The sequence below is a fragment of the Silene latifolia genome, chromosome Y, assembly GCF_048544455.1.
Source record: "Silene latifolia isolate original U9 population chromosome Y, ASM4854445v1, whole genome shotgun sequence".
NCBI classification, from domain to species: domain Eukaryota; kingdom Viridiplantae; phylum Streptophyta; class Magnoliopsida; order Caryophyllales; family Caryophyllaceae; genus Silene; species Silene latifolia.
The window spans coordinates 130,459,563-130,482,818 of record NC_133538.1 but is presented as its reverse complement, the minus strand read 5'-3'; the positions used below and the strand labels follow the sequence as shown (position 1 = coordinate 130,482,818).

The 23,256-nt window shown below is 35.8% G+C and overlaps 1 protein-coding gene across 1 annotated transcript; it reads right to left on the bottom strand.

The window, feature by feature from the left end:
* Window positions 1-4,781: 4,781 nt before the first annotated feature.
* On the bottom strand, window positions 4,782-5,336 carry LOC141628917 (MDIS1-interacting receptor like kinase 2-like). Its single transcript, XM_074442000.1, has one exon. It carries the CDS (start codon window positions 5,334-5,336, stop codon window positions 4,782-4,784), a length of 555 nt encoding a protein of 184 aa, XP_074298101.1.
* Window positions 5,337-23,256: the final 17,920 nt, after the last annotated feature.

The window sequence follows — 23,256 nt, the reverse complement described above, 5'->3', positions numbered from 1 at the left end:
AGTTAAGACAAACTCATTACAATCATGGAATAAAGACTATCCAATAACATAAGCACCAAGATATAGGCAAAACATTTTAAGGAAAGGTTCTAACTTTTATTTGGACAATTCAACAAACACTTCATATGCATGAGAATAAAGACCAATTAGTCACCCAAATCAAAGTTTTAGCAACTCATTATCATTCCTTATGTTAACCCAAACTCCCCCTTAAACCCTAGACATAATCTACTCAAACATGGTTAACAAAAACAACACAAACAACACAACAATAACCATGTTAAACATAGTTAATAACAAGGTTGAATAAACAAGACAAGAGGAATGAAATAACATGTAGTTAAAGAGATAAAGATTGGATCTTTACCAACAATGAAGATTTGAATAATAAAGGCAAGAACTTGGATAGAACATAAACATGGAGCCTTGAATTCTCATTCAAAACCCATAAACAATCTATTTATTACAAGATTAAACTAAATAAGAGAAGTTGTTGTGGAAAGATTAAAATAGAAATTAAACTAAATAAATCTAATTAACAATAATTATAGACTAAGCAAATGAGAAAGGGGATAGTGAGAGAAAGATGAGACAAAAACCTCTCAAATTCAAAAAGTTTTTAGACGAGATCTAAAATTTTCTTGGTCTTTCTTTATTCCGCCTTTTTTCTCTCCTCTTCAGCCCCTTCTCTTCATAATCATCTTCTCCTTTGTCCTTGATTATATAGATTTGTTATCTTGTTTAGTCCTTTAATTGAAAAAAAATCAGTTTTGTTTCTTGATTTTGGCCTTCTTTATAGATTAGACTTTAATTTACTCTCCACTTTAGCCTAGGAGAGTTTATTTTAGTCATATATCTTGTTTATAGATCAGAAGGTTTAAATCAAGGATATTGAGGGCAATATTTTAATAGTTTTTCTTCTATTTTTTTGTTCCAAATCATTATTATTCTTCAAGAGTATGATAATGTGTTTGGATCTTTTAGTACTTTTGGATTTCTGCAGAAATCTGTTTATGTTAATTTGGGGCTCTTTGTTTCCCCTTTTTTTGGTGACTAATATGGATAAATCAATTACATAGAAAGAAATAACAGGTAAAAAAACTGAAGACCAGGAGCTAAGGCGCAAGGACCGGAGTCTGTAGTATGCTTTTGGTTTTGTTGTGATGACTTTTCTGCAAGTCTTTTTTTAAGTTTATTTTATTATTTTATTTTATTCTTTAATTCTTTGATAGGGGTTTAAAGTGAATTTCTTGTTCGATGAGAGTTCCTCTCTGATGCCCTTTATTCGATACTTCATTTATGGTAATTTGAAAATCATTGGATTTTTTATTACCGTTCACATCCGCAAGGATGTTATAGATTGATTTTCGATCAATCTAGTTTCCTTACCTTATAAAAAAAAACACTAATTATAGACTAATTATGGAATAACATTACTAATGATTATAAAATAATAACTAAACATAGAATAAAAACCTAAAAGCACAAAACTATGAAAAATCTCGCCTAAAAACTAAGTATTCAATCCCTCCAAAAGATACAAACATAGAGCATATATATAGGCGTGAGAGAGGAGGCTTCTTGTGTGTTGAATACGTCCCAGCCGGATGGCCGGCCGCCGGGGTGGTGACCGGCACCGAGCCTTCTGAACTTGGGAGAAGGGTTTGCGTGCAATGGTGTTGGGAGCCGGCTACCCGGTGGGGGCGGGAGAGAAAACAGATGGTTGATGTTTATGCGAGTTAAAAGAATGAAGAAGTGGTTGCAGATGGTTGGTCGGCTGCCGGTGGCCAGGCCGACACTGAGCTATATGAACAAGGGGACTGCTGGAGTGGTGTCAACTGCCGGTGGGTGGGGTTGCCGCCGGTTGGCCGGCAGGAACTTTTTCTTGTTGTTTATTGATTCATTTTGTCTAGGGAAGGAGGAGGTGGTGCTACTGCTTATTGGGGGTCGACGGTGGCTGAAGGTGGTGAAGCTTGTGGTTGCCGACGGTGGCTCATGGTGGTCAAAATCAGTCGTTGCACGAGAGAAAATTGTAGACAATGGTGTTGGTGATATAGTTGAGGTATTGGTTAAATTTGTCAACCTTTGACTTTGCTATTTTGTTTATTGCTAGATTTCGTCTCGAGCTCGAGTTTCCGTCTGGTTATCCCATCCAACCTACATATTATATTAATAAAATAATAATAATATGAATAATATATTAAGAACCCGACTACTTGTTAAATCTAACTAATACGACTATTTATTATAAATTAGTAATAAAATGAGTTATTTAATCAATTAAGCATGCAAAATCGAGTTGGAATAAGGTATAAATGAGGGGTAAAATGCAATTAAAATACTACTTATGAGTCGGTATCCGATAAATCAGTCTTGAGTTTTTATCAAATACTCGTTAAAAATGGATTTTGGCCCTTTTCTATTCGGCTGCTAGGAGCTGAACTGAGCTGAACCGAATTGAAATAAATGGACTGAGCTAAACTGGATGTAGCTGAAATAAGAGAGAATTTGTAAAGAGATAAGCTGAGCTAAACTGAATGGAGCTAAATTGAACCGAACTGAATAGAGCTGGCGTAAACTAAAATAGGCTAAAACTAAGGCACAAAGAGCAAAGCCTAAGACTTGTTATTTGAGGTTGAAATCGAATAGGATAACTCATGATACGACCTCGGACAAGTGGATGAAAAACTGGGAGAGAAATATACATGACCTAATACGACCTCCAAAATGGCTCAAATTGAAACGTATATACACGGACGGTTCCTTGGGTAAGATAAAGCGGCCACGTAAACTTTGAAAAATAACAGAGGTCATTTCAGGGCCTCAGTATGCGATAAATCAGTCTCGGGTGAAAAGATTGTACCTCCAGTTTTCAAAGGTAATACAACCAGCTCAAATCCATCCGACCTTATATGTATTGTTTATGATTTTCATTCTAAATTTTTTAGTTGAACATTTATGTGAAGGAACTCGCAAACTTTACCTCAAAGCTCATTAACTTTATAACAAAGCTAAAAAAAATTATAAAAAAGATCGGAAACATAAAACCAGTTCTATGTACAACCGATAGTATCAACTAAAAAAATTAACAAAGCAAATTAATGTACTTCAAATATTAGTTAAATTTCACAATAATCAAAATTTTATTTTCAAGTACTGTGGACAAAGCCACCTGCGCCGCGCACATCCGCGCATTGGAAAATTTGAGGTGGCAGCATTTCTCCCACAGAACCTTGGTGAACTAAAGCACGTCATGGGCCGTACCGATTTGAAAGGCATTGAAACCAATGAATGGTTTGCACAAGCCTGCATTTGTGGAGTCGCCACCAAGTTTTGTGTAAAATTGGAAACCGTTCGAATACTTCATGCTTATGAAGCGTGATATAGGCACTAAATATACTCGTTTACCCTTAGAATTCTATGTCTAGAATGACTATCACGATAGCAATAAACAAGGATGTCCAAAGAGATATTGAGTAAGGGGTGAGGGTACTATTAGGTGATAGATCATAGATCCTAATTAGATTCTCTAATTAAAACAAATTATCTCATAATATGTCATTTTAGTGATCTATGTAACATGCATGCAAATATAAAAGCATAATAATAAAGGTTAAGGAAAAATAATTTCCTTACATTGATATTGATGGTAAAAATGGGCACAAACTAGATCACCTATCTAGTTTGTTCTTGACCTAAATAAAATTGGATGATCCTCCTAGAAAAACCTTCAAAGAGAAAGCCTCCTTCATGTAGCACCCAAGAACAACACCCAAATAATCTTACAGGTATTAACTAGATACTTGTAAAATTTAACCCCTTGATAATATATATATATATATATATATATATATATATATATATATATATATATATATATATATATATATATATATATATATATATATATATATATATATATATATAGAATCGAGATCCGATGAGAACCACCCATATAATGAGAACCGTGAGAACCACTCACAGCCTTTAGATCTTAAACAAATGAATGCCTGAGATCCTACCAATGTCATTTAAACAAATTTCGTCCAACCCTGTGTCATTTAACCAAATTACGTTCATTCTCTCTCCAATTAATCTCTATATCCCCATCATCAAACTGATTCCTAGAATTGAAGAACAATCTTCAAAAATCCGCTGCTTCCTTATTCAGTTGAGACGCAAATCGAACTATACTTCACCGTACATCAAAATTCAATGAGGTTTGTTTAATTTCTCTTAATTTCCCTTAATTTTGACTTTATGTGTTTCGAATTTGTTAATTCGTCAACAAATTAGGGTTGACGAATTCTTTATTCGAGTTTGTACACATATAATTGGGGTTTTAAATTGAAATTGGTGTTATAGATTAAGAAATTGGGTTGCGATGGGTTATATTTGATGACTTGGTTGTGACATGTGGGTGTGGTCCTTGGTGACAGTCATTGAGTAGGTTTGTTAACTAAGCCCCCTGAAGGAGTTAATGCTAAATGGTTGACAATTGCTAGGTATGATAATGGTGTTAAATCTGGTGACTTGGTGGGATTGTGGGAGGTGTCAAGGTTAGGTTTATGTACTAAGGGTATATTGGCATTATAAGTGATTGATCATAAATGTCCGTTGTCTTTAATGGTGAATGGTTGTCTGCCGCTGGGAATGGTATTGGTATGACCTCTGGTGACTTGGTTACAGGTGCTAATGTGGTTGGGTTAAATTACTAAGGGTATTGGTATATGCAGCTGAACCATTTTTCCCACTTTCTATTCCAATGGCCGTGAAAGTGATCAAACTAATGTTTGAAACCTAGAAATTAAAACCATATAGAAATTATTAAGGGGACGTAACTCCAAACTAAAGTTGATAATATTCCTGTGCCTGATCTCTGTTAATGCTCTTATCTCATTTTCAAAACTCTGTTTGCTTGACAGAGGAATTGAAGAGCTAGATTCTAACATGTTTAGCTTCTTAACAGCAACAATGTAGCCTGATGCTAAAGACGCCTTATATACGCTTCCAAACCCCTCCTTTTCCAATGCAATAATAGTCGCTAAAATTATTGGTGACCTTAACAACTTCCTAAATGTGATTCTCCCTTCTTTTTCCCATATAAGAGACTCAGACTCTTCCATTTCTGAAATTTTTGTCTCCAATTCATGCTGTTGTTTCTTCCGGCCACAAACCAGAGCTCCAGCTAGAAATGCTATGAGAAGTAAAAGAGCAAATACGGAAACCACTACTGCAATAATGATTTTTTTCTGCTTTTTGTGAGAGTTGTTAGCGTTGTTAGCATTAGAAGGAGACAATCCTGATGCATTTCCACAAAGGCCAAGATTTCCCATGCAGAACCCATTTTAAAAGAATCTCTCACTGGGTACTGAACCCGAGAAATCATTGTACGAGAGATCCAAGGACTGTATGCTAATAATGTTCGACAGTGACTCTGAGACCGACCTTGAGAGATGGTTGTGGGAGAGATTCAAGTCCAGTAAGGATCTCAGCTTGTCAAGATCAGGTATTGGGCCCGAAAGAGAGTTGCTAATGAGATCCAATAGGACTGGAAGTTGATTTAAGTTAATGAGCTCTATCGGTATCTGTCCAGATAAGTCGTCGTGACTCAAGTTCAAGCTCAATAAGTTGCCACAATTCCCCAGAACTACAGGTATACTTCCTGAAGAATTGTTGGCGGATAAATCAAGAAACTGTAAAGACTTTAACTTGCTTATCCAATCAGGAATGCTACCATCTAAGTGATTATTTCCCATGTCGAGGTTAAATAACAGCTTCAAATTCTCATTCTTATTCCATCGTTCTTTGCAATTCTAACTTCGCTCTCCTGTCTGCTTCATATGTAAAAAAAGAATCCAAAAATATTTTGCTATCACTTTCTTGATGTCGTTGCTTTTCGAGTAAAACACCCGAGCTCTTAATTCTTCTACGTTTTAGTTATTTTGAAAGCCAATTAGCTCAAATGGAAGAGCATTGTGCAATTCACAAGATGTGGGTTCGACTCCCATATTGGCCATGAAATATCAAATCTTTCTTTTACTCTTAAGAATGAAAAATAGTGTAATTGGTAATCCCATTTAATTCAAGTATGGCATATATGGTAATAATTTTGGTATATATAGTAGTCTTTGAAATACTTGTATTAAACTTTTGATAATTGCAAAGCTATTTCACGAGCTCAATGCCATTGTTGCTGCTCGCCAGCGCCATTGCCCGAATATGATTATATCCTACTAAATAATTGTATTGTATTGCTTGCATCATGAAATGTTCCTATCGTTGGATTTACGATTTAATAGGCTATATGAGACTCGAACCCATACTTTTGTGCACAATTTGCACATTGCTCTACCATTGAGCTAATAGCCTTTAAAATACGCCATACAAATACGATTATGAAATAACGGGCGTTTCATATTATGGCAGCCTAAATAACTGATATAAGGACACTGAAATGTTTCTCACATAGTAAGATATGTAAGAGATACACTAAAATGCCTTCTAGTTACATAAAAAGACCGGTAAATACATTAAATCTCTTCCACGGTCATTTCCCTTATTTTATGTATATAGAACCTTATTTCATGCACATAGGATCTATTCATGCCCATATAAAATTAATGTCCCGAACTAACCGTAATTAGTATCATAATATAACCAACTAATACAACTGAAGAATTTTTAATACACATAGAACCTTTTTTCATGCACATAGAACCTTATTTCATGCACATATAATTTTATTTCGTGCACATAGAGCACTTATTTCATGCGCATATAATTTTATTTCATGCACATAGAACCTTATTTCATGTACATAGAATCTTATTTCATGCCCATAAAATAATTAACATCCTTAACCAAAAGTAATTAGTATCATAATATAACCAACTGTAACTGAACAACTTTTTCATGCACATAGAACCTTATTTCATGCATATAGAACCTTATTTCATACACATATAATTTTATTTATGCCCATTTAACACTTATTTCATGCACATAGAACCTTATTTTATGAACATAGAACCTTATTTCATGCACATAGAATCTTATTTCATGAAAATAAAATGTCTTAAAAAAACTACTCTATAAAAGAGCAAGTCGAAAAAAACTTGGAAGAAACTCAAATCACAACTGAACTGAGGCTGGAAGTTTACTTATTGTATTGCTTGTTAAATGTTAATTTCAATACAGACTACCGGTAATTAGCTAATCACAAGCGAATGAACGTCAAATTAGCCAAAGACGGAGTAAGGGAAAAATGTGAAACCACAAGGAAAAAAATACGCTGTTAAGCATTACCTTCCCTTCAAATCCGAAATGACTTCATCAACTTCTTCTTTTCTTTGTCTTGAAAGAAACAAAACCATAACCAGATGATTTTCTTGAAGTATCCTAAAATATGACTTCAGCTAAAACAGGATCGCTGCGACTTGATTGAAAAATTCTTTCAGGTCAAATGGTAAATTTACTACAAATAGTTTGTATACAACATGCGGTCTTGATTTCACAAGGGTGTGAGTTTTCTTCTTCTTTGGCTTAGCATATGAAATCTTTAGAGTTCACACCTTTGTATTCCTGAGAAAAAAAGTTGGTACTTTCATACAAGAATCGTGGTAAACCACGAAGAACAGAATCTAGAAAAGAATCCAATTGTCAAAGAGTAAATAGTTTAATATTCAGCCAATCCAACTCATACAACACAATACAAGAAGAGAGTTTACCGATGCTCTCGTTAATTAAAGTTTCATCAGCAATATGAAGAAACTCAAGACCTACCAAAAGTTACATCCCTTGAAAGCCGTCAATCTCCAAATGGTTGAGGCCTAATAGATGGTTTTATACCTAATTAATATGCAGAATACTCTTTTACTAGTCCCATATCGTTCGGACCATAATATCATTTACATCAAAGATCTTAATTGTCTATTCTAATCCTAAAAAAGCATAGCAATTTCGGCAGTATTATCATAGTCTAAAGGCACTGCGTATTTCGTTGGATTGCTTTTCAACCCAATACTAACTCTACACCAAAAACATTTAACTATAGCTATTCTTACTCTAAACTCACGTTCGACATGAACAACTAATTTGAACAACTGAAGCTATCATACTTTTGTCAAAATAAAGCATCTTAAAGCCATAAAGTCCACTGGAATTTCCTCAACTAGAGACATTCAATATAATGTCACAATGCTAATACTTTATAACCAATACATGAACAAGTGACAAACCAGTAAAGTTTCGAACGTGGAACACCCAAAAGCAACAATTGAAAAACAATAGAGCAACAACACTTATGAAACCTTCGAGCTTTGCAAAAGCTCCAGCAGCCTCCTCAGTTGTACTCATCTCCCCAACCCATGTTCCTTGTCTTATTATGCATCGACAACTACCATCCAAAACCCACAACAAATTTACCATGTTAAAGCCAAAATGACAAACAACTTACAATTTAAAAAATCCACTATAAATGTATGTACATAACCCATTTAAGAGAGAAATCAAATAGACAAAACTTTATTGACTACACCCTCAAATACTGAATGGATAATATCAATCATTGTACATAGCCTGCCAATCGTATCAGATAGAAAATATCTTTTGGTCATACCACTATTTTCCTTAATGAACTTCATTCAAGTAGAAGGACATCAATTCAAGATCAATAGAAAGTGTCAACTCTACTCAAGAATCATCTGATTGAAACCTTCACTAATACCAAATCTGCCTCGTTTATATTGTTCCATTTTGATAAAAGTGGTAAAAATAGCGAGAAATACTTACAACTTGAATCGAACAACAACTGAAATCAATGGAAACGAACTAAAGAAGTACAAAACAGAAATATAACCCTAATCAACTCATTTGAATCATAATAATCATTAAAACGGATGAATAAGAAAAAAATTGGGGGAATTACCTAAATATTTATCCGCTCAGAATCAGAAAAATCGATGATGAAATCAGAGTGAACGAAGAAGGAAGCAAAATTAAAGTCGGATTTATGAAGTATTTTGGTCGAAATCACAGCAACGGCACTCGAAATCAACGAGAATGGAGAAGGAAGCTTGAACAGAAGACTTCGAAAAAGAGATGATGTGATGATGGAGGAGAGAGAAAGTCGAACGAAAATAAGAAAAAGCAAAAGGCGTGATAATAATGATAGGAAAATGGAGGGTGAGATGGGTTGGCCTATTCTGAAAATATGTTTAATCCCAGCAAAATATATTTAATCTCAGCCTTAAAAGAGGTTCTCATAGTTCTCATTATCTTGATGGTTCTCAAAGGATCCCAAATATATATATATATATATATATATATATATATATATATATATATATATATATATATATATATATATATTACTAACAAGCTTAGTGAATATTTATTTTGATTACTAACAAGCTTAGTAAGTGTTGTTATTATTTTTAAAGAGAGAGACAATTTTATTCACATACAAAAACACAAGTGAGCAAGCATGTAAAAAATGAACAAAAATTGGTCTATATGGAGGAGGAAAACCGGTTGGAGTAGGTGGAGTGAGGGAGTGGACTTGTTTTATTTTTTGTCCAATCTTTCATCACATGCAAAATGTACATAACATAACTTATGGAAGTATAAAAAGCAAAGTGAAATGATTATGTTTATAATCATCCACTACACTCCATTTACATGGTCCAATGTCCCAATTATGGGTCCATTTTGGTTCTTATATTTGTCGCACAAATACGTGTAAATTTAGCTTTAAACATCGATTTATGTTTAAATTCTTCCCAATAAAATTTGTCCAAATCACTCCGTAAATATACGTGTACCGTTACACATATTATTTACATACTAATATTAATCACATTAATCAATTAGTACAATTTTAGTGAATTAACAATTAATTAACTAAAATCCGTCTCATAAAATTTTATTATTCAATTATCGCATAAATAAATAATAACAACCGCGCCTCAAGTTCGCAACTCGAAATCTCTCTAAAAATAATTGACTAACCTTTTAGTCTACAAATCAATGGACTAAATAAATTGTATCTCATACAACTAATTAGTTGTCAATTGGGGTTCGTTCCTTTAGGTGTGACCGAAAGGGGTCAGTTGATCACCGCCGTCTCACGACAATAACGTCAAACTTCTAGTCAGCCAACCGTTATCGATTCATGTTAATCAACTGACGAGGATCAAATAATTAAATATCCCGATGATATTTCTTTAATGATATTTATTATGTAAACGCACTATTGTGGAGGACACTAACTCCAACAATCTCCCACTTGTCCGACACAAGGTGTGCGATACCAATTCTCTTGTCCGTTTTAATCTCCCACTCAATGCAACGTATCTTTCAGGTCGCACTTGCACATGAACATATCGCGAGTGGTTTTCTCGATCGGGAGCGTGACTACATGACCGGAAAAATCTCCCACAGATTACTTCCGGGCGTGGCCACGCATTTATAGTCACAACTTCTCGAGTGGCCTTGAGATATATTTACCCAACGTGGGTGGACAATTCCTATATGCCCTATCTATCTTTGCCCAATACAGATCATCATGACTCAGAAGATGTCCTTTGGCCTCCTTTCACGGTACGACCTAGGACAAAAATCAAAGTCACTCAGAAACTGCATAGACTTGGATAATAGTCTCCAGTCAAAAGAATTAACTCATAGGAACATCTTAGAGATCCCTGCCACGACCAGGCGTCTATAATAGAACTTAGGGATTCTCTAAATGGTCACTGTCCGGCAAAGTGTCACACACTCTGCCTATGTAATCGACTAGTCATCACGTAAGACCTCATGGTGTTGAACAACCATCAATCGACTTACAATCTAGTGACTCTGAGACGTCACCTCATTAAGTGACTAGGGATAAAATACAATGTTCATCTTATTCACTTGAATAGTGTTCAACAATGTCTCCACAACTTATTCAGATAAACAAGGTATTAAAATTTAGTCACACTATATAAAAGAATTCATAAATGAATGCTTAAACAATGAATGCGATTATCATATATATAAAAAGTGATACACTATCCAATTATTACATATCCATAATCTAAAGAAAATCTGGTACTCGTCTCAATCCCATTGCGACGACATGACCATCATGCTTAGCCTTTGATAAAGGCTTGGTTAAAGGATCAGCTACATTATCGTCTGTCCAAACCTTACAAATGTCAATTTCCTTCCTTTCCACATAATCTCTAATTACATGGTATTTCCTTTCAATGTGTCTAGACTTGTTACTAGACTTCGGCTTTTTGGCTTGAAAAATAGCCCCACTGTTATCACAATATAGAGTAATCGGATATTTGGCGGAATGGACTACTCCTAGTCCCTCCATGAATTGCCGAATCCAAACAACTTCCTTTGCAGCCTCAGACGCTGCAAGGTACTCAGCATCTGTTGTAGAATCCGCGGTAACGCATTGCTTAAAGCTCTTCCAGCAAACAGCTCCTCCATTTAGCATAAACACATAGCCGGATTGGGATTTCATATCATCCTGATCGGTTTGGAAACTTGCGTCCGTGTAACCTCTTACACGCAACTCAGTTTCTCCTCCAAACACTAAGAACGAATCCTTAGTCCTTCTCAAGTACTTAAGGATGTTCTTTACGGCTATACAATGACTCTCACCAGGCTAGGCTTGATAACGACTTGTCATGCTCAAGGCATACGCAACGTCGAGATGAGTGCAAATCATAGCATGCATGATAGACCCAACAGCGGAAGCATAAGGGATGGTCTTCATGTGTTCAATCTCCTTAGGGGTAGAGGGAGACTGTGACTTGCTTAAAGTAATCTCTTGGCCCATAGGCAGAAATCCTCTCTTTAGGGGTAGAGGGAGTCTTTCATATTGAACCGGTCAAGAACTTTGTCAATATAAGCTTCTTGACCCAATGCTAGTATGCTTTTTCACCTATCTCTATAGATCCGGATACCCAAGATTCGTTGTGCCTCTCCCAAGTCCTTCATCTGGAAGTGTTTCCCTAGCCACTCCTTAACTGAAGTGAGTGATGGAACATCATTCCCGATGAGCAATATGTCATCCACATATAGGACAAGGAATGCAACCTTACTCCCACTAAACTTCATGTATAAACACGGTTCTTCCATAATTCTAGTGAAACCGTATTGTTTAATAACATGATCAAAGCGATGATTCCAACTCCTAGATGCTTGCTTAAGACCATAGATGGACTTCTTAAGCTTGCACACCTTCTTAGGGTTAGATGTATCCACAAAACCTTCAGGTTGTATCATGTACACTTCCTCTTTTAGAATCCCATTCAAGAAGGCGGTTTTGACATCCATTTGCGAAATCTCATAATCATGAAACGCGACAACCGCTAAGATTATCCTAATGGACCGAAGAATAGCGACTGGAGCGAAGGTTTCGTCATAGTGTAAACCATGAACTTGGGTGAAAACTTTTGCCACCAATCTAGCTTTGTAAATATGTATATGTTTATCCACGCCGAGCTTAATTTTATATATCCATTTACACTGAAGGGGTTGCACTCCCTCAGGTAAATCCACCAAGTCCCATACTTGGTTCTCGTATATGGAATCCATTTCGGACCGCTTGGCATCTAGCCAATGCGAGGAGTCGGGACTAGACATGGCCGATTTGTAGGTAGTGGGTTCATCACTTTCTAAAAGTAACAAAACACCATCCTCTTCGATGTTACCAATGTAGCGGTCAGGTGGATTAGAAATCCTACTTGACTTTCTAGGAACAATTACCGTTTCAGAGGAAGAGGGAATGTTATCCTCCACGTTATCCTCTACCTCATTCTCGGTTTGTGGCTCTCGAACTTCGTCAAGTTCAAATTTGCTCCCACTCTGTCTCCTAGAAATAAACTCCTTTTTCTAGGAAGACAACATCCCGAGCCACAAACACTTTGTTCTCGTGTTTATTGTAGAAGTAATAGCCACGTGTTTCCCTTGGATATCCTACAAAAAGACATTTGTCAGACCTGGGTGCCAGCTTATTGTCAGACTTGATCTTGACGTATGTTTCGCAACCCCAAATACGCATGAATGACAAATTAGGGACTTTTCCTATCCATATCTCATATGGAGTCTTATCGGCCGCTTTAGTCGGGCTTCGATTTAGTGAAAATATTGCAGACAAGAGGGCAAAACCCCAAAACGAATCAGAAAGCTCGGTTAGACTCATTATAGACCAAACCATGTCTAATAAAGTTCGGTTTCTCCTTTCGGCCACACCATTTAATTGTGGTGTGCCAGGAGGAGTCCATTGTGATACTATACCACAATCTTTCAGGTGTGAATCAAATTAAGTATTTAGATATTCATCACCACGATCGGATCGTAGGGTCTTAATCTTTTTATCCAATTAGTTCTCTACTTCATTCTGAAACTCCTTGAACTTGTCAAAAGCTTCACTTTTATTCTTCATCAAGTAGACATAGCCATATCTACTCAAGTCATCAGTAAAAGTAATGAAGTAGTGAAAACCTCCTCTAGCGGTGATGGTTAATGGTCCAGACACATCCGTATGTATGAGAGCCAAAACCTCACTAACTCATGTCTCTTTTCCCACAAAAGGTTCATGAGTCATTGATGCGTGTCTTTTATATGATGTTTTATACCTCATTTTACACGCATTTCAGAGCTCATTTGTGTAGTTTAAGCTACCATTTCCCCTATTTCCGTCTACTTCCGTGTTTTGTACATTATTGCAGAAATGTGAAGAATTCAACGGGAATCGAGCTAAATCCGTCCCCGAGTACCTTGCATTGCATTTGACGTGAAGGATTCACTTAAGGAACGAGCTTGGTGGGCATTTCAAGGCCCGAAAGACAAATCCACGAGATCATAGAAGTCAGGTACCAGCTAAAGCGGTCGATCGACCGCCCTGCTTAGTCGATCGACCAACTCACGGGCTCCGAAGCTATCAGACATCAGCTAGTCGATCGATCGATCGCCCGCTTAGTCGATCGACCACATCGTTTTGGACAAGAATTAAAAGATCGAGGAACTTGAAGCCCATTGTGTTTAGGTTTTAATAATAAGTGTACGTATATTTGCTATATAACGTAACCTAGTTTCCAGAGATATTCATTGAGAAATTTGCCTAGTTCTACATCCAGTTTAGTTTATCAATAATTAGGGTTCGGAAATATTGTTTTGCAAAGGATATTCGTTCGAGCTTTTAATCATTCCTCTGCAATTTCGGTATTCCTTCTATTCTATTTCAGTTTATCTTTATCGCATTGATAGTATAGAAATTGCTAGCTAGTTTCCCAAAGCCGATATTATTGTTTTATGTTGTCTATTTGCTCAATCGTCTTAATCATGAATTCGATAGTAAATTACGTCAATTTCATTGTTGTTATCATCTCTAGTATGAGTAGCTAAATTGCCTGTGCTAGGATGTAGGGGAATTATAGTGTAGGCGGCGTAGAATAATGCGGATCGAATCGCGTGTCGATCGATCGATCGACATACTTGGTCGATCGACTGACCTCGTGGGGTTTTACTTTCGTTTTAATTGTTTTAATTCTTTATTCGACAAATCGAGTGCACACGACTAGTTGAATGTTTAGGATATGACTGACCCATTAGATCGAGAGATAGGGACAGTTGTTAGATCACCAATTAAAATGACTAAACTATGCTGAGATCGAAAGATAGGTAAAGTTTAGATTATAAATCACTTTTCAGGATGAGAGTCAGTATTAGTGATATTAGGGACTTATAGCGAGATCGAAAGATGCTATCTGTTAAGAGTGGACCGAGAGGACCTCTTGTTTCCCGCCTCATGTGTTAAATTTAGACCGACTTAGTTTGCTGCTGCCAAAACTATAGTGAACCGACTATCCTAGTACCCCTTCTTTTATCTGTTTTATCCGTTTATTTAGTTTATTGTCTTTTATTGCTATTAGTATAGACCAAATCAATTCAAACCCCACTTTCGTTACCTTAGACTAAGTTAGACAATTAGAAATTACATTCGCCTCCTTGTGGTTCGACCCTGTTACCACTAGCCTAGGTTAGTTTTAATAGAAAATTATAAATCTTATTTTTGGTACTTACAACGACGGGTACCAGTCATCTTGCCTAAAAGTCAAGACTCGCATATACCATAAGATTCGAAATCAAATGGTTTGAGCACTTTTGATGAAGCAAGTCTCTTAATGCGTCTTTCATTTATGTGACCTAAACGACAATGCCAAAGGTAGGATTCATTTGGATCACCTGTTTTGAGCTTTTTAGTTTCCACATGATAAACGTCATTAACATCATTTAAAACATAAATGCCTCCAATTGAAATGGCCTTGCCATAAACCACATCATTCAATGAAAAAGTACAACTATTGTTCTTAATAAAAAAAATAAAAGCCTTCCGCGTCTAACGCGGAAATGGAGATGATGTTCTTGGTTAAAGTTGGTACAAAATAACGTTATTTAAATACAACTCTAGACCACTAGCTAAAGTGAGCACATAGGTCCCCACGGAAACAGCCGCTACTCTTGCTCCATTGCCCATGCGGAGATCCACATCACCTTTTGCTAGTTCTCGCACGTCCCTTAAACCCTGCAAATGATTACAAAGGTGAGAGCCACATCCGGTATCAAGTACCCAAGTGGAAGTGCAAGCATAATTAACGTCTATCATATAGAGAGAGGAAATCATACCAATAGGCGTCACACTCTCTTCCTTGAGATACTCCAAGTATTTAGGACAACTCCTCCTATAATGCCCATTCCCATTACAATGGAAACATTCGGCCTCAAAGAGTTTGACACCTTTTGCCTTGGGTTTGCCATTATCAACGGCTTTCCCCTTTTTCTTGTCTTGTTTCTTTGACGATTTCTTGAATTGGGACTTTTCCTTCCCCTTTCCCTTCTTAACTCCAAGGGACATGTTCTTTAACTTCATGGTTAGAACATCCCCTTTTTCACTCCCACTAGCTTCCATATCCCTCTCCGCTTGGGTGAGGAGTGCATGAATTTTATGATAAATCTTATCCATGCCATTCATGTTGTAGTTTACCCTAAAGTGGGCAAACTTGGTGGGATGTCAGTGGAGGATACGATCCACCACAAGAGTCTTAGGAATCTTACACCCTAGACGCTCTAGGATGTCGATATATTCGACCATTTTTAGCACATGGGGACCAACCTTTTGGCCCCTCTCAAGCTTTGCTTCAAAGAAGCGTGCCGCCGCATCGTAATGACGGACTTTAGGTGTTTGTGAAAACATAGTATTCATACGAGTGAATATCTCGTACGCATTCAAGGAAATGCATGAAAGCTTGAGATTTGGGGACATCGACCATATCAAAACATTTTTGATATCATTCGACATCCTCACATGGTCATCATAGGCGGTCCACACCGCCGATGAAGCCCTTGAACCGGGCTCGATGGGAGGGGCATCGGTCAAGTAAATGAGCACGTTGTCGGACAACGCGACGCTTTTGATGTTGGATTCCCATTCAAGAAAGTTACTACCGTCATCTTTTAAGATACATTTGTCCATTCCGGACCTTAGACATGAATCTTTGCCTAGTGTAGTAGTCGATGGAGTTGAAGAAGTTGCCATTGCGAATTAAAATTCTACAACAAAATAACGAAAAATTAACATTCATTATTTTTAAAAAATACTTGTGAAAACATGTTTAACAAGTTTTAACATTTATATAACGATCTCCCACTAAATTATATAAATGATTCCAAGACCCAAATTTTAAACAAAAATGAGCATCGCTTGGGCGAAACATCCCATAATCGTGTAAATTCGGTAAGTCACGTTGACTAATTGTACCTCTAGAACTCTTGGTCGACGAACTTCCTTAAATCTATCTACTAGCCCCGGAACACAAGATCGTCTTATATCCCGCTGAGTCCAAACAATTTTGGCGCGTGATAACCGTTTACCACCCTACTTACCCGAGGTAAAAAGAAAACACCCCACTTGGGCGAGCGTGACTCTAATGAACAAGGGATTCATAGGTGTTACTAATTGGTAAGGCTAATCTCAATTTTAGTTATGTGAGAGATCTTGTCAATTTAGTCATAAATTCCCTATAAGTTAACTAAGTCGATGAATGTAAATGACGTGAATTGACAACCGCGAAAATAAAATGCATGTAAATGACGATTTTGGCATGCGCGGAAAAATAAAAGCAAGCAAGCATATGAATAAATCCTAGTATGGCCTCCTAGTTAATAAAAACTAGTCTATTACATTTCGGAAACCAACTTCTTGGTCCTCTTGCCTCTTCATAGGAACATCTTCCAAAAGGGGCTTCTTCAAGCGGGATTTGGAATACCTTTCCAAAAATAGACTCCGTCTTGATGTAATCCGTCTTTTGGAAACGCCGGTAAAAATAACTATTAAAATTAAATTACATAGCTATTCCTATTATACATAATTAATAAAATGAATAAAACTATTAATTAATTACAAACCGACGATACGAGATCGTATTTAAATTACAAACAAATCGCTATTCCCATTCATTTCGGGTAATAACGATTAAAAATAACTAGGCCATACTAGGTACAATAAAATAAATACTTTAAATAGATGACAATCATTCATTCAACTTGAATAAATATGCTTAAAATGCTGTAAAATGATGCCAAAATCGCCGTATCTAACAATCGTAGGTATCCATCTCGGTTTTGTGGATTTAATCGATTTTTAGCATGTAAAAATCAATAATCAATTCTTAAATCTCATTTAAGTCCAAACTAATTGTCCATACTGTTTTGAACCTCAAAACTTAGTCCTCACTAATTTGATGATGAATAATTAGTTTGGTTTGGTGATAATTTGCTAATTTAATCGATAAAATCATAACTTTTAAGTAATAAATCCAAAATATTTGAAAATATTACCAAAAATTGAAACAAAAATTATTGAGTAATCTAGAACACTCCTAAGAACACCAAAATGTCATAGAAATTACCCAAAAATTCGGATAAATTTTTATGAAGAAAAAGATCGATATTTATCGGTTTTTAACCACTAAAACTAATAAACATCAAAATAAGGTGAAAGTACATTTTAAATTTCACTTTTAACTTTTAAATTATATTTTAAAATGTACATAAATTTATCAAGGGCAAGAACAAATGTTTCGAGTATATGATTAATTTATTTCACTTTTATCGACTTTTATCTCATAAGATCAATAAACATGCAAAACTTCAAACCAACTTTCAAAATTTTACATACAATCAGTAGAAAATGTGCACGAAACACCATAAAAATTTCATGACCCGAATCAACATCTAACTATTTTTTGTTAACTCTTAACCAAAATACGGCATTTTTGACTCAGTTTTCTACCAAAAATCATTAAAAATAGCAAAATAACTTTACAAATCACCAAATTTTACCACAAAGCTTTTGAGATCAGTAGGTATGCATACCCAAAAAATTTCATGCTAAAACTTCTTCTAACACAATTTTTAAGTTTTTCAAATTATCTCATAATTTGTTTAATATGCTTAAATTCAACATGCAAATTACAAGCCTAGTTCTGATACTACTTGAAAAATCATAGATCCGAATTAGACTATCTAATTAAAATAAATTATCTCATAAGATATCATTTTTGTGATCTATGTAACATGCATGCAAATATAAAAGCATAATAATAAAGGTTAAGGAAAAACAATTTCCTTACATTGATATTGATGGTAAAAAGGGGCACAAACTAGATCACCTATCTAGTTTGTTCTTGAGCTAAATAAAATTGGATGATCCTCCTAGAAAAACCTTCAAAGAGACAGTCTATTTCAAGTAGCACCCAAGAACAACACCCAAATAATCTTACAAGTATTAACTAGATACTTGTAAAATTTAACCCTTGATAATATATATACTAGTTGGAAATGCGCGTGCGCAGCACGTGGTATCTAACTTTTCAAAATTGCAGCAGTAGTGTTTGATGTTACTTATAGTACAATTGTTTAAGTTAAACGATATAAGGAAATATTACAAATCGATATGAAAAGTATTGAAGAGCTTATTTCATTTATATACAATAAAACGTATAGAAAACACATACAGGATATATTATACAATTATTATATCCCTTATGTTCTAATGTTCTATTAACATTATTATTTGATATCGTCATGTTCGTAATTGTTCAGTCGTCATCTGAAATTGAAAGAAGTTCAACTTCAGGTCCTATCGTGCTATCTCATGTCTGGTGGCTGTTTAGTATTCAGTTTGTAGTGTATTGTAGTTACGATACACAAAATATTACCCACTCCAGTCGCTCAAAAACTCTTGTAAATAGCATAGTAAAGGAAGTCGAGTGTTCGCAACTTTACCCCTTTGCCGCACTAATTTTAGTTAACGTAAAAAATATATAGGAGTACAGGGACATCTGCTAGAATTTGGAATTCGGAAAACACAGGGATAACACGTAGAAATTTTATTTTCCAGGAAGAATAATTAAGAGAGCGGATTCTCTGTCCCATTTTGTGTCCCATCACGTGTTCCACTATACCCTTCTTGTAACACATCATTAATTAAAGAGAAATTGTTATTAATTTTTTTATGTGAATGTTGTTGTGTTGTAAAATAAAAGTAATGGGCAGGTGATCTTAACTCAGTAATTAAGGCTTGAAATGATTGTAATCACCGGTATTGGCATCACCAAATATCATAGACTATGAACAAAATCGGCAAACAAGGCATGCTACCAAACTATACATGCAATGAAGCTTTCCGGGATCCAAGTCTAAAACCTAAGTTCCATTTTTGGATGTCTCAATCAATTCTTTACTTTTTTATTTCAGAAATGTTTTTGATGAACTATTTGATCATACACTTTCAATTTGGTCCATTTATCATCGAATAATTGACCCTTCCTCTTTCTTTGGTATTTGTGCCAAAACCAAAGGTAAACAAATGTCCGGAACGGAGGGACTACTACTACTTTGGTCCCTATAGACAATCTACAGGGGAAGGGTGGAGGGGTGGTTAATTTTTTCAAGCCTTCAACTAATATATACACAAAGAAAAAGAGGCTTACTCGAAACCGGTACAACAAAATAACTGTACAAGACACCATTGACCAATCAAACATATAAAGCAAATCCTCTGGTCATATAGCAAATGTTGGATGTCGCATGCAACCGAAGATCTCGACTAAAAACAAAGGTGATACAACCTGTTTCTATGCATTGTCCTGACTGCTACCATACACGATCTTACTTCTAAAAAAAGGAAACTGTACATAATACCTCAAAATAAATATGCTTAAAAAACCGTTGACGTAAAGCTTAATATATACGGCTAATACCTGCTCAGGTAATCCTGACTTCTCGTGCCATGTAATGCATTCCCATTCCTGAGGACGACATTGCTACGGTCACTATAAACCCCATTTAACGTACCATTAGCTCTATCCTTATGAATATGATCATCATTTGGATAATCCGCCTGAATGGAACCATTACAATGCCTATCATTGTCTTTGAACAAGATGTTTTTGAACCAAGGAGCAGGAACGATATAGTTGTACTTTGGCCTTTCGGCTAATAATGGGTCATGTACAACAGCAAGGCTCCCTGAAATATCATCCATCTCCGCAACAGGTGCTGCTATTAAACCTATGAACCAGGCATGAGATTAAAAGGTCAGCCGGCGCTAAAACCTTATCAAGACATTTCAGACGCTAAAACTTATTTACAAACAGATCACAAGTATTTCATGTTTATAAGGACGAACGGACTGCGGAGGAGCAACTTTTACGCACTTATGAACAGAGAGGATTTTCAAGGTCTTGACATAAACTCACATTGGAATTGAGCTCCAATGAAGACGGAATAATGTGGCAGCTCAACAATCTGTGACACAATAAAATTATCAGAATACTTTGAGAAAATATACGACACAAAAAATATTACCAACTTAGTCACTTGAGAGCTCTTGCAAATAGCATGGTTAAAGGAAGTCGAGTGTTCACAACTTTACCTTTTATGTGAAAAAACCCATTAAGAGTTGCGTACAACAAACATATTTTAGAGTAAAACATACGGAATACTATGCAAGTAATAAGGAAATAAGTAATAACATGCTCACAAGCATAGCTATAGGTGCAATACAACCCCAGAACTCGATATGGCAATAAGGGCATCATGAAGATAATCATCTTTTGGGCAGCCAATGACACATTATTCGTTAATGATGTCAGTAGAACCAATAAACCGTCATGAACATGCACCATAAATTTTGCCTACTAAAGACACGTCCAAAGAAGTAAATAAGATAACAAATCAATATCGTATAACAATGAAATGGGTGTTTATAGAGTACTAATTACCTTTTCATTCAGCAGCAACATTATTTGAAGCGAAATTATTTGGCAACAAAAACTACTTACTCTTCCTAATCGTCAGGTGTTTGAACAAAGTTACCCACCAACCTATTGAAAATGGTTACTACTAACTCTTTCTAAAAACAATTACTACATATATAGTTTCAATGCAGCTCACTATAAATTTTACCCATTTGATCGGGACACCTTATTGGTCTCAAAAGGGGACATTGTGTACGTTATGCGGTCGATCATGTGATTATATAGGCCCAAAAATATATACGATTTTACAATAGAGTAGATCTCTTAGTAAAACCAACTAAGAGAGGTCGTTTTCCAGCAAACGAAGGTTCATGGTTAAGAACTCACTTCGTTAAACGGGAACACCCCCAATAGCACCAAAGCAGACCATAACAACACTTTTCAACTGTTGATCCAAACACCGAGAAAGTTATACACAATATCTCTAAGTAGGCGTCATTAATATACTGCTTACTACACATTCTGCATATTGAATTTGAAATAAAGAAGCGTAACGAATAGTAAATTAAATAAGAGTAGAAAATTTAACACGAAATAGACCTTAAAAAACAACTAATAAGGGACGCAAACCTTTACCATGATCACATCAAGATCCCAACACCCCAAAAAAAGGAAGCCTGGGTAAAATATTTACACTCACATGTCAACCCAAATAATGCTCCACTAATATGCTATGTTACTCCGACTCTTCTAATTTCCTCGCGTACCTGTGTCCGACACTCGGACACTTCGTTTTAGACCAAAATATGATTATTTTTTAAAATTGCCGACTTCGACATGTGGACACGCACCCATGTCAGATTCTTCTAAACGAATCTGAGTAACATAGCTAATATGTAAATATGTACCGCCAGGCGCCAGCATCACAGGTCCATTTACGGTTGAGCATCGAAAACCAATCGTGTCATTTAAGAAATATGTAGATAGAAGTGTGAATTACCTACTACTGAACTCCTACAATTACATTTCATGAACTCGCTTGTTCACAAAACCAAAAATGCAAAAAAAAAGAAATGAGACAAATTTATTTTAATCTATTGTCATACGCCTCATTTTGCAGCTATGTGAATACTGTTGGCATATAAAATACAGAATCGAAGGAGAAGGACCCAAAAATTAATGGACAAATAGGAAAAAAGAGCAATGTGATTTTAGTTTGGACAATTAATCGAACACTTGGTGAACGATAAAAGGAATTGAGCGAAGTGCAAGTCGCAACGAAAATGTCAAAGCCCTTCAATACTTTGTCGGATTACATCCGACCATTCCGTAATTTAAGCATCCCAGAACCCAGCAAACAGACGAAAAAAAATTAGAACTTTACGCTCGGTAACAAATTCACCTCACTATGCACCTTGCTAAGGAAGGCATCAGTAGACTTAAGTAAATAAATACCAAAAAATAGAATTCAAATGTAAAAGTAAATACTCACAGTTTAGCAAAAAAGATAATTGGTTGGGCGGAGGTTTTCGGCAACGAAAAACAGCGAACTCTATAAAGCAAAGGTAGTGACATTAGTAGATCTGACTGCAAACAAATTGAGAGAAAAGAGGGAGATGAAACCATGGCTTCTAGGAGGAAGAGGTAGGATTAAGAGAAAAACAGAGCAAAATAAAACACGGAATGGCAGAATCGTAAATAGTGATGTCAATGGAGGATACAAGCACACTGAAAATGGTGTCACACTAGTATCCTCTTTTTTATAAGATATAAGATTACTAACAAGCTTTAGTAAATACTAGTTTTCTTGCCCGTGCGTTGCACGGATATTAAAATAAGGTGTGATAAATTTCATAATAAGATGGAATATAGACATATAGTACATCGTTCATGTCTAAGATTTTATTTATATCGCATGACCAACAAACAA

Coding starts and splice junctions, on each gene's coding strand:
- LOC141628917 (XM_074442000.1), bottom strand. CDS start 5,336: ATGGGAAATCTTGGCCTTTGTGGAAATGCATCAGGATTGTCTCCTTCT.